The sequence below is a fragment of the Schistocerca americana genome, chromosome X (assembly GCF_021461395.2).
Source record: "Schistocerca americana isolate TAMUIC-IGC-003095 chromosome X, iqSchAmer2.1, whole genome shotgun sequence".
NCBI lineage: Eukaryota > Metazoa > Arthropoda > Insecta > Orthoptera > Acrididae > Schistocerca > Schistocerca americana.
The window spans coordinates 825615307-825628653 of record NC_060130.1 but is presented as its reverse complement, the minus strand read 5'-3'; the positions used below and the strand labels follow the sequence as shown (position 1 = coordinate 825628653).

The 13347-nt window shown below is 36.4% G+C and overlaps 1 protein-coding gene across 1 annotated transcript in view; it reads right to left on the bottom strand.

Annotated features, from left to right (window-relative positions):
- Nucleotides 1-13347, bottom strand: part of LOC124555311 — a 471119-nt gene that overhangs the window by 150223 nt on the left and 307549 nt on the right. The window contains exon 16 of the mRNA XM_047129186.1: nucleotides 12262-12413. Within this exon, the coding sequence (XP_046985142.1) occupies nucleotides 12262-12413 (152 nt within the window). The remainder of the gene's footprint in view (nucleotides 1-12261; nucleotides 12414-13347) is intronic.

Below are 13347 nucleotides of genomic sequence, written 5' to 3'. Positions count from 1 at the left end.
AACTGACTGTCATAGTATTTATGTATTTATTTATTTACATTTCTTTTTGCATAGAGTCATTATATGATGATTTTTGCAAACATCATGCTGTTTACAAAAGTATACTGCATATAATATTTGTGTACAAAGGTTTAATACATAACATATTTATTTAAAATGTTAATACATAATATATTCTTAGAATTCTTTCAGTGAATACACATAATTATTTACAAGAAAATATTTTAAGTCTGTTTTAAATGGATCTCCAATATGTGCTCTTATGGATTCTGGCCATTAGTTGTACCACACTGAGCCACTAATATATGGACTATGATCTGCTACTTTCAAATTGTTTTTTTGTCTCTTATTTCTTGAGTTATGGTTATGTACATCATAACATTTGGGTAACGAGGAAGTATTGAATAGGATTGGGGAGAAGAGAAGTTTGTGGCACAACTTGACTAGAAGAAGGGATCGGTTGGTAGGACATGTTCTGAGGCATCAAGGGATCATCAATTTAGTATTAGAGGGCAGCATGGAGGGTAAAAATCGTAGAGGAAGACCAAGACATGAATACACTAAGCAGATTCAGAAGGATGTAGGTTGCAGTAGGTACTGGGAGATGAAGAGGCTTGCACAGGATAGAGTAGCATGGAGAGCTGCATCAAACCAGTCTCAGGACTGAAGACCACAACAACAACAACGTTTGGGTGTGTCACCTTGATGGCTTACAAAAAATGTGATATATACACTTGATTACAATTACAATTCCAGTTTCAAAATGCTTTAAAAATGAACCACTGCTGAGAACAATGTCAAATTTGAATTTAATATTATCAAAGAAGAGAGAAACATTATGGAAACAAAAAAATAATGAAAGTTTTACCACCAGATGGAGCTGGAAATGGCAGAGTATGCTAAATAAAAGATGCAGGGTATATGGCTGTTCTTCAGTTTTTGTCTGAGATTCTCAGCATTACTGTGTCAATGCAAGCTTACACGCTCTGGTAAAGCTCTTTTACAAGAACAATGATTTTGGGCCAGTAGCTCTGAAGAAGTTCTGGACAATTAAGGGGATGTAAAAAGGCCTTGGTCCGATGTCTGAGATAGGGTCTGGGGAAAATGATTATGAAATTCAAAGAGACATCTTCTTTCGAAGTGCAGTGTGGCAGAGGCAGGAAAGCAACTGATCTGATGTCAGTAGAAGATGTGACCAGAGCATTGCAGCAGAGGTTAAGTAGTAATGTGCAAACATGCAGTTCATGGGGAACTGCCTGTACTTTGGACATGCCTATGAGCATGGTGCATAAAATTCTATTAAACATTCTGCATTGCTATCCATACAGAATTACCCATGTACAGGAGTTGTGTCATGTTAAGCTGCCAGTAAAGCAAAAATTTACTCTAAAATTTCTTGCTTGCATGGATGTGGAAATGAATGTCCATTCTGTGAACAGACAAAGCTCATTTCCATCTGCAATGACATGTCAAAACTGCAGAATACTGGCAAGGGAATATCGGCTTGTACATCATCTGGTAACTTTTCATTTGGGAAATGTAACTGTGTGGTGTGGGTTGACAGCATCATTCATTGTAGGGCCATTTTTTTCCTCCAAGTGCAACTTACAGCCATGTGCAGTGAACTGGAACATGAACATGACTTCTTGATTTCTGCCATAGTGAAAATGCAGAAGGATCTATTGGAGCTACACTTGATAAATCCTGTACAGGTTGTTAAGTATCTTGAGCTAATGAGGAAGGATTTGAAAGATAAGAAATTCCCTATTGAAGCCATGGAGGACCGAGGATATCAGTTACTTTGTACAATAGACTTAGATGTATTTTTAGCAGTTACTGCATTAACTTGTGTGTTGAACATACCCTTAGTTGACATTAATATGTGTATCCTATATAAGGTTTGGCCCCTACCAGCTGAATTTAATAAGATGAAGCAATTATTCAATTATATAGCAGCAGCAAAGGAATTTCTGATCAAACACAAAGCAAAGTGGATGTTTTGTGCAACTGTCCAGTGACCAACTCCTATGTAAAACAGTCATCCTGTGACATCAGATATGTAAACAGATTTCATACTGGTGTCCACATAAGATCACAAATAATGTGAGGATTGCATGCTGCAACCAGTAACAGAAATTCCAAAAGATTTCAGTCTTAAATACATAGTGTCAAACGAAAATATCTGCACTCAGATTCGAAACAACAAATGGTTGTATGTCACCTAAAAGGCTGAAGGCTTCCAGTCTGACCTTATGACATGCACCAATACAAATAAAATACAGACAGCTCCTAAGCTACTACAGACACAGATCACTGCCTAATAGAAGAATAGAAATGAGAAGTGTCTCAGATCCTCATACTCTTACCATTAGAGCATACAGACAGGCATTCAGATGACCTCAAGGTCACTGGACATAAAACAGAAGACCTACAAAATGAAATAGACTACCAACAACGTACGACCTACATACAGTGATTTATAAATGAGTACTCCGTGCAGGTTTGATAATAAGCAGGTTTGGTAATACTCCATTTTGTAACTGGGATCATTGCTTATGTATTTATTATATATGCTGCACGAGTTGTGGCAAACAGATTTGTGAAGCAGCAGAAAGGTGTTGTACTAAGGTATGTGTAACTAATCCAGCTGTGACTAGTAGCATTCCTAAGGACGCAGTAAGGTACATACATTCTCCCCAATCTGAAAAATATGGTGAGGAGGAGGAGTTAATTGAGTATGACGTTAGACAGAGTGTTGTGGAAAGAACAAAGTCAGACACCACAGCTTCCCAGAAATATAGGAGCTGACACACCCATGTTAGGGATGCTGCTGACAAAAGATAAAATGACAAAAGGTACATATATTATACATCTTATATGGCATGTAATTATGAACTCTACAGTTTTATGAATGATTCCATTAATGTAAACTTTGTATTATGTGAAAATGTAACCTACATCCAGAATCATGTGTGTTTGTGTATTATATGCTGTGTAATATGAAAATTGTAGCTCTATAGTTATAAGTCTGTCCTTGTATCAATGCTCCCATTCATGTGGGTTGGTTTATGTGAAGAGATTTTATTTTGCTGAAACTACCTTCCAGGTAGAGTGATGAACTTGTTTTGGTGAACTTTGTCATATGTAAATATGTTCTGTTTGGAAATAAAGCAAGGGGAAAAGTCCACTGGACATGTGACTAGGCAATGAAAATTTCATAACTTTGGAGGACTGAGCTTACAAAATTTTCCCCAAGGGAAGGGAGGTGTCACAAATCGAAAAATGTTTGATCAGTTCATTAACACAGCTCAGAGAGTGAGTCTTGGCCAGAGGCAGTAGGCTGCTTGTTTCAGTGCCAGTAGTGGTGAATCAACATCTGAACTCAATAATGGATGATGGCTCTGTCGCTCTCGTGACATGCAATAGCAGCCTGCTTGACTATCTCCCAACAGCTTACAGAGTAGCAATGAAGGGATATTCCGGAAGGGCCAAATGCACTAACTGCAGGATCAGCCACGCACAGCACATCATCATCAAACCTTCCAGAAGAGCAGTGTGCAAAACAAGCCATGTAAATAGGGACTTCCAACCCTACTGGATAGTGCTGTATCAACAACAAGTAGATGATGCCATGTCCACAACACTTATCAGCAGGAACCAGATAAGGCTTGGCTTGGCCAATGTGGGACACAGAGCAGACTTCATGAATAAAGAGTTAAGTCAATTATAGCTGGGAACTTGTAAATAGGGAGAAGTGCCAGGGGTACTTTCATGGACTGTAGTCACATCTGTACTTTGACATTTCCACCCTGTTTCCTCAGTTGCCCTACTGAGTTCAATACTCTGTACCACTTAAACATTGCTTTTCAGCCAGGGTCAGGGAATCAGCAGGTGTCCCACCATCAGTTAACCACATCTAATTCATTGACTGAGGTAAGGTCCCCTCTCATGCTTCTCACTGTCTTTCTTACTCCCTCTCAGGACATAGCAATAGCATACTGTTTTCAGCACTTTATTACATATAATTTTGCACAGTTGGAAAAGCAAGTACAACAAGATGCTTATTTTTCTGCATACAAAGTTAAGATGGTTTCCCCATCAATGATTGCTACGCCAGTACAGACCAAGAAATTAACAGTTTCACTGTCTGCATATGAAATTCCACAGATATTTCATACACATCTATGGCATGAGTGGCTTGCTATGAACTCCAGTAACTTTGATTTGGTGGTATTGCCTTTCACATACTGGTTACTAATACCTATATTAGATTAGACTAGATGTACTTTTTGTCCAAATCAAACAAAATACACAATAAGTATTAACAACAAAAAACAAATATGCTCATGTACCTTCCACAGATCCCAAGTGAAATTATTGTAATAGATGTAAAAAAATGAATACAGTTTCATTGAAAAGGTAATAATACTAAACTGAGAAATCATTTTACAACACTTATTCACAATGATTGCATTACTGCACTGAATTTCTATAGAAGTCAGATTGGACTAATACTCACATTATCCTGATATTATTAGTAACAGACACAGATGAGTTGGTTCTACTAACAAATTAATCTGTGGGGTAGAAGGAGATGGTCACCAATAAATCCTTTAGGCTCCTCCTTAACTAACTTTATTAGTAGTTAAACATTATATGGCTGCTGACAGGATGCTGAAAATGTGTGTTCCAGAATAATGGACACCTTCTTGGACCAACGTAAGTGACTTTAAATCTTTGTGAAAATTATTCTTATTTCAAGTATTGATTTAATGAATTGTGCTGTTATTTTGAGAAAAAAGATGTATCTTTAATGACAAATTTCATTAAGGGATAAAGATATGGGAAGTAGTGGTTAATATCCCTAGTTCCCTAACCTGACTTTTGCAGGATGTTCTTTAGTTTACACCACACGTAATTCGTATTACACGTTTTTGGACCCAGAAAACTTTGGCATGCTTAATGACTTTCCCCAAAAAAAGTAGTCCCATATGACATTATGGAAGGAGAGTAAGTATAGTACGCAAGCTTTATCATTTTTATATCCTCTGTGTCTAACAACATTTGCATTGCAAATAGGGATCTGTTTAGGAGTTTGGCAGTTCTGTGGTGTGCTCCTCTAAGTTGAATTTATTAGCAAGCTGTAATACCAAGAATTTAACACTGTCCATTTCTTCTGCCTATTTGTCATCATGTTTTAGGCATACAATGTGGGAATCCTCTTACAAGTTCTGAACTGCATATAGTGTGTTTTTTCAAAGTGTGGTGACAAAGAACTGGCTTGGAATCATTTATTAATGCCCATGAAAATTTCATTAATCGATCTTTCCGAGACTACACTTGATTTGCTATTTATCGCAATGTTTGTATCTTCTGGAAACAAAACAAACTTGGCATCTGGTAATGTTACTGATGAAAGATCATTGATACACACAAGGAAAAGTATGGTTCCTGTGATGGAAGAATGTGAACCATTTTGCAGTATTTCCTGTTATACCATAATATTCCAGTTTACTTGATGGGATATTGTGATTTCCTCCATCAAATGCCTTTGACAAATCACAGAATATAGCAACAGCCTGCAATTTATTGCCTAATGAACTAAGCATATTTTAACTGTATGTGTAGGCAGCCTTTAGAAATCTGAATTGTGACTTTGACAATATATTATTTGCTGTTAGATGGTTAACAAGCCAATTGTATGTTACATATTGTACAATATTTGAGAATGCTGGCAAAACTGAAACTGGACAGAAATTTGATGGTACTTCTGTATCTTCTGTCTTAAATAAAAGCTTAGCGTCAGCATATTTCAACAATTCATGAAATGTTTCTCTGATAAATGATTGGTTACACATATAGTCTAATATATTATTTAACTCAGAAGCACACATTTTAATTAACTTTGTCGGTATTTTATCATAACCACTACAACTTTTTAGTATTAAAGATTTTATGGTGTACATTACTTCTACTGGGATAGTGAGGGTAATATTCATATCAGTGAAGTTATGTGCAATGGCTGGTCTGAGGTGCTGCATGGCAGCATCTACTTTACCTGACAACCACATCTTTTCAGTAACAGTTCTTAAATACTTGTTAATGTTATCTGCCCCTCTCCATGTCTAGTTCTTCCATTCCCCTTCTTTACTACATCCCACATTCTCTTTATTTTTTATCTGATGTTATTATCTTTGTCTTGTAATGTATTTGCTTTGATGTCCATATTACGATCTGTAATATTTTTCAGTATGTCTAGTAATGTACTATAGCATCAACATTAGAGCTATTTCTGACTGACAGATATAGTTCCCTCTTCATTTTACAAGATGTCTTTATTCCTTGAGTAATCCATGGCTTATTTATAGACTTTGGCTTAATGTGGGTTACTTTTGGAGGAAAACAGTATTAATATAATGTAAGCACTTTATTAATAAAAGTGTTGTATTTTTCACTCATACCATGAGTGCTGTATATATAAATTTATTTTATGTCTTTGAGGAGTGCCTTAAAATACTCAATTTTTGGCTTACTGAATACCCACTTGAATTCACATTTAATAGAGTTTATATCCTAATCAGTATTCACATTTAGCAAAAGGAATTGTGTGTCATGCTCTGAGAGGCCATTTGGTACTGGTTTTGTAATACAAGTTTTTTTTGCTAGACTTTCCTATAAAGATGTTATCAACAACTGATTGTGAGAAACTAGCTACCCTAACTGGGAAGTTTACAGTAGGAATTGAGTTTAATGATAGTTGCTATACCAAGAACAAACATGATTTATGGAGCATAATATAGAGAAAAACAGAAGATGGATGAAATACAGATTGTGCTTAGCAGTGAGCACATTGACTGAAAACAGTAATACAAGTTACAGAATGGGCTGAGCACTCACTTGTGATCACTTAAATAATATTGTTCCTTTGGCAGGTCACCAGAGCACAGCAGGGGGCCTGTGAACTGTATGGGCATGTGGTCTCTGAAATCGTGCTCATCATGAATGAAGGTACAGTAGTAGTGTTGTATACTCTAATGAATTCTTACAGGGAGATTTTTGAAGAAAATTTGTGTTAAAGTCACAAGCAACCACTACTTCTTTGTTTTTGTGTTGTTAAGTAGGCCAGTAGAGACTCAAGTTGGTCTATGAATGGATTAAAGTTACCTGCAAGTGCTCAGTATACACTTATTACTATGAAGGAAATATTATGAAATTCTGCTTCTGTTAAACATGCTTCCAAATACTGCCAAATTTATGAATGTCTGTGTTCTTAAATTTTACAGTTCCTGATGAATGAGGTAACGCCTCCTTTCTCCATTTCTGCACTACAAAACTGAGATGCTAGCCTAAATCCTGTAATGCTTAAAACATCTAACCAGTGGTGACTTATGATGATCCATGTGTTGAAAAATGTAGTATATCCTCCTGATTGTCACCATAAAACAGCACAGATCTGTCATCAGCATAAGTAATTATATGGGAATAAAATGATTGTACAATATCATCTATACACACATGAAAAAGAAATGATTCCAGTATTGACCTCTGCACATTACTGTTTCAGTTATAGATGGAATTGTTGATAATTTTAACCCCATTTTGATAATTTATATTTGTGTATTGTTTATGGATTTTTAGGTAGGTAGACAGGAGTTCAAGAGATGTGAGCTTGATATTACATGCCTCAGTTTCTGCAAGAGAAGTGCATGGTTGACTAGAGCATAAGCCTCTGTGAGCTCTAAAGATATGTCCACAGTATTCTTTTCTTCATGTAGATAGCTATAGACTTTGTGCACAAAGTCTGTGAGAGCTGCTGTGGCATTGCGATCTTTTTGAAATCCATGTTGGGTTTCTAGAGGATACTGTTTTTTGTGAAAATGGCACTAAACTGTGTGGTGTGTTCACAGTTATTAAAAGTAATATACACTGATTATAACAAGCAAGTAAATATTCTATTATTAGATCTACAGGGTGTTACAAAAAGGTATGGCCAAACTTTCAGGAAACATTCCTCACACACAAAGAAAGAAAATATGTTATGTGGACATGTGCCCGGAAACGCTTACTTTCCATGTTAGAGCTCATTTCATTACTTCTCTTCAAATCACATTAATCATGGAATGGAAACACACAGCAACAGAACGTACCACCGTGACTTCAAACACTTTGTTACAGGAAATGTTCAAAATGTCCTCCGTTAGCGAGGATACATGCATCCACCCTCCATCGGATGGAATCCCTGATGAGCTGATGCAGCCCTGGAGAATGGCGTATTGTATCACAGCCGTCCACAATATGAGCACGAAGAGTCTCTACATTTGGTACTGGGGTTGCGTAGACAAGAGCTTTCAAATGCCCCCATAAATGAAAGTCAAGAGGGTTGAGGTCAGGAGAGTGTGGAGGCTATGGAATTGGTCCGCCTCTACCAATCCATCGGTCACCGAATCTGTTGTTGAGAAGCGTACGAACACTTCAACTGAAATGTGCAGAAGCTCCATCATGCACAAACCACATGTTGTGTCATACTTGTAAAGGCACATGTTCTAGCGCACAGGTAGAGTATCCCGTATGAAATCATGATAATGTGCTCCATTGAGCGTAGGTGGAAGAACATGGGGCCCAATCAAGACATCACCAACAATGCCTGCCCAAAAGTTCACAGAAAATCTGTGTTGATGACGTGATTGCACAATTGTGTCTGGATTCTCGTCAGCCCACACATGTCGATTGTGAAAATTTACAATTTGATCACGTTGGAATGAAGCCTCATCCGTAAAGAGAACATTTGCACTGAAATGAGGATTGACACATTGTTGGATGAACCATTTGCAGAAGTGTACCCGTGGAGGCCAATCAGTTGCTGCACACGCTGTACATGGTACGGAAACAACTGGTTCTCCCGTAGCACTCTCCATACAGTGACGTGGTCAACGTTACCTTGTACAGCAGCAACTTCTCTGATGCTGACATTAAGGTTATCGTCAACTGCCCGAAGAATTGCTTCGTCCATTGCAGGTGTCCTCATTGTTCTAGGTTTTCCCCAGTCATGAGTCATAGGCTGGAATGTTCCGTGCTCCCTAAGATGCCGATCAATTGCTTTGAACGTCTTCCTGTCGGGACACCTTTGTTCCGGAAATCTGTCTTGATACAAACGTACCACGCCAAGGCTATTGCCCCGTGCTAATCCATACATCAAATGGGCATCTGCCAACTCCGCATTTGTAAACATTGCACTGACTACAAAACCACACTCGTGATTAACACTAACCTGTTGATGCTACGTACTGATGTGCTTGATGCTAGTACTGTAGAGCAATGAGTCGCATGTCAACATAAGAACTGAAGTCAACATTACCTTCCTTCAATTGGGCCAACTGGCGGTGAATCGAGGATGTACAGTACATACTGACGAAACTAAAATGAGCTCTAACATGGAAATTAAGCGTTTCCGGACACATGTCCACATAACATCTTTTCTTTATTTGTGTGTGAGGAATGTTTCCTGAAAGTTTGGTTGTACCTTTTTGTAACACCCTGTATATTGTAAAAGATAGAAATATATTATAAACAGTTCTAAAGCATAATAAATAGTATATAAACAGAAATATAACAAGAAAACAACTGTATGAACAGTATGACAATGGATTGCAACACAAAAGTGTAACAGCAAATTAATAGACATTAGTACAGTTCAAATGTCATTAGTGTAATAAAATGTAATGAATAAATTAATTTAAAATAAGAATTTGTTGCCACATGACCATGAAAAACAAAAATCACATTGCATATGAACCATAGCTGTTTATACTGATTTACATCTCTCTGGTCTTACCAATGGTAGAAAATATTTTGCCAGTGAACTATGCTAGATTATCAAGTTTCGGTATTGATGTGTACCAGGTATCATAAGACTTTCTGTGAGCCTCATCCTTGGCAAAGTTTATTCATTTTTGTTAAATATGGAAGTACACAACATATATTGAGTTCTATATGAGAGAGCAGATCATTGATATTAGCTGGGAGAGACATTTAGGACACAGTTCCATGCTGATATAAAATAATTTTATTTCATCTGCAGCTTAGATGTAAGTATGGATGTCATTAATAGTAATTCTCGGTGACAGAGCTTATTAGTTATCTCACTATTAAACATTCTTTGCCAATTTCTATTCTGTATGAAAAATATGGTAGAGCATACACAAATTAACTCAGGACAAACATACAGAGCACATGCTAAACTACAGACATGTGTAACAATACCGCTGTTACTTAACTCCAATAGTGCCTTCTTTCACTGCCATCTGCAATATGATATCCTTTTATGGGGTAATTCTGCAGGGGTCAAAAAAATTTTCATCTGGCAAAAAAAGCTATCAGGTCTATTTCTAGAGTTACAAACTCTAAAACCTCCAGCAGGCCACTTTTTAAAGACTTAAAAGTATTGACTTTAACTATTGCCCACTAAAGATTAAAGGAAATTTAAACAACTACAGCTTAATGCAAGTTGTACACCAACAAAAAACTAGGCAAATGAAACAGACAGATATGCCCACCACTAGATTAAAGAAAAGACAGTCTAGTTATGAATAACTGGGCATAAAATTATTTAATACTTTACCTTTACAGGTGCATTGTGTCTAACCTATTGACATTATAACAAAAACTGAAAAAGGGTTGAAAGAAAAGGCTCTTTACAAAATTTCAGAATTTCACAACTGTTCTAAGTATGTCCTGAGATCTTAAATTATTTCTTCCTGTAAATTATTTTGTTTTTACCTGAGTACATCAATAGTTTATTTGATACTTCTGTATATTATTTTCTATTTACTATAAAATTAAGAAATTGTTCTCTAGTGTATGTTTCATGTGTCTTCTATTATTATTAACATGTGTACTGTAACTATGTCAATAAAATGTATTTGTAAAATATATGTACTCTCCCTAGGATGACACAAATTGTATAAAAATGCTCAAAGATGGATCAAAATGAAACACAATTTTACATGATCTAATGTAATTTCTTTGATTCATGTTAATGTCCAAGAACTGATCACAAATTTTTCATTTATCACACTGCATGAGTCATACAAAATACATAAAGGGTGAACTGGAAGTCCGTTGACAAATTTTCAGAGATTGTTTACAGATACCCTCTGAGTATTTTGGTATACAGACCCCATGTTTTCCAGTGGCCTAGTACAGACTTATTGCATTTTGTCTGGTTTATTGGCTCAATTAGCTTTGTATCTGCATTGCACTGAAAATATCTGCATAACTGCACAAATGTAGATGGTACATGCTGTGGATTTTGTGTGGAAACAAACTTGTTCCATCCACTTCCTGCTGACAGCACTCATGCCCACTGCACTATTTACCCTCAAGGTTGCATTCAGTACTACTCAGTTCTGTAGCAAATTTGTCTGTAGGTGTTCACTGAAGGCAATGGAAGAACAGCACAATTATGTGCTCAACTGCTCCTGCAGTGATGACAACCATACCACATTAACTTTTGATTACTCTGTTTACTCCATGTTTTGTGCTGCACATTTTGCAAGTGTATATTATAGGATTTCTCACTGTTGTGGAGGTATTTTTGCCAGGAATAAAGGTAACTAGGGTAAAAATCAAAGAAAACATAATTACATAATTATTTTGAAACAAGCCACAGGATACCACAGGCTCCTTATACCAAAATTCTCAGAAAGTTGTTGGAGTTCTGGTCCAATGTACACATATGTGTGTGTGTGTGTGTGTGTGTGTGTGTGTGTGTGTGTGTGTGTGTGTGAGTGAGTGTGCTTACTACAATTACTACAAGTGTCATCCTGGTGCTTACTAGCCATAAATTCTTTCAATCATAGGTTTTTAATATTCAATATGTGACACAAAATTGCATAAATATATCATTTGGATTGTATAAGATTCTCAGTTCTATTTTACTCAATGAATTTTAAAAGCCTTATCTATAATATTTGATAAAATTATAGTATGTGAAAATCTTATTTTTTGAATAAGCCTCACCACAAGCTATTTAAGCCACAGGAATATTGATGGGACTACATATAGTTTCATTGCAGTCATGGAGTATGACCCCTTCTTCCACTAATAGTCAGCATTAAGTCAGTCATTTTGCTAACATCCTTTACTGCAGATGCAGTAATAACTACATTATGTTAAAACATATCTAGCACATTTCCAGTGTATTAGTGACAAGGTAATTAAGACCATCAGTCATTATTATGGGAATAAGAATGTTTTACTGACCTGTCCCAAGAAAGTATAAGATCGACACACAAATTCCCTTTCCACATCACATGCTTGCTCACAGCTTTTGTCACTGAAAGAGGACAGTGATTTATCTGTATATATGAGCTGTTGTCCTGATTTGTGGTATGTGTAGGCACAGTGTGTGAGACCTGCAATGTAATCATGATCAAAGAATGACACACTTTTATTACATTTCTTTATTTACAAGCAGTGGCAGCTCATGATTATACATTCTGAGTGCTCAAAAATTTTTGGATCAGATAAATCTGAGAGTGTGATATTAATAGCCTCTGCTGTATAATAGTTATGCTTATCAACAAGTTTATATAACTACAGAAACTGCCGATAATAATAATAATCATGATAATAATGACATACATAACTTGCCTGGGAAAAAAATTGTTTTTGTGGGTTTTTTTTTTTTACATAATGAAGTACACCTTAGGGGAAGAACAAAATAATGTTTAACCTTTCGCTATTTACCATTTCATATTTTTGTGTAAGAGAGGTTTTTGTGCCTTTTTTAATTTTTTTGGAGAAATGTACAAGATCCTTAACATGTGTTAGTCCCTGAATTAACTTCCGGGACATTAATATGTTGCACCTACAGAATAATTTACACTTATAATGCACTTCTTCACAAAACATTCGCTTGTAGGCATGCTTATTTGATTTCATCACTTTCTGAGGTAACGGATCTGGTCTGGGAGGCCTTAGTTCCTTTGCAACTAACTTATGCTGATAATTTTCTTTTCTGTTGGCCACACTGACACTGCAACACAAAAACTAATTCCAGCACAGTAAACAACCAACACCAAACTACCATTTGTGGAAATGATTAAATTCAGATAACAATGTGGACCAGCATGGTCACTTGACTATAATACAAATGAGGCACCGAGAACCATAAGGACCAAAAGCACACCATTGTCGATCCCACATTTAAGTGAGTATCAGGCAAACCAGTGAGACAGCTTTTCATAAATGTTTATATATACAGTGCAGGCCTACAACAGAGATAAAACTGACCTACCACATGGTCAACAGATGTCAGAAGCATGAATAATTGTCACAATCTTAGCA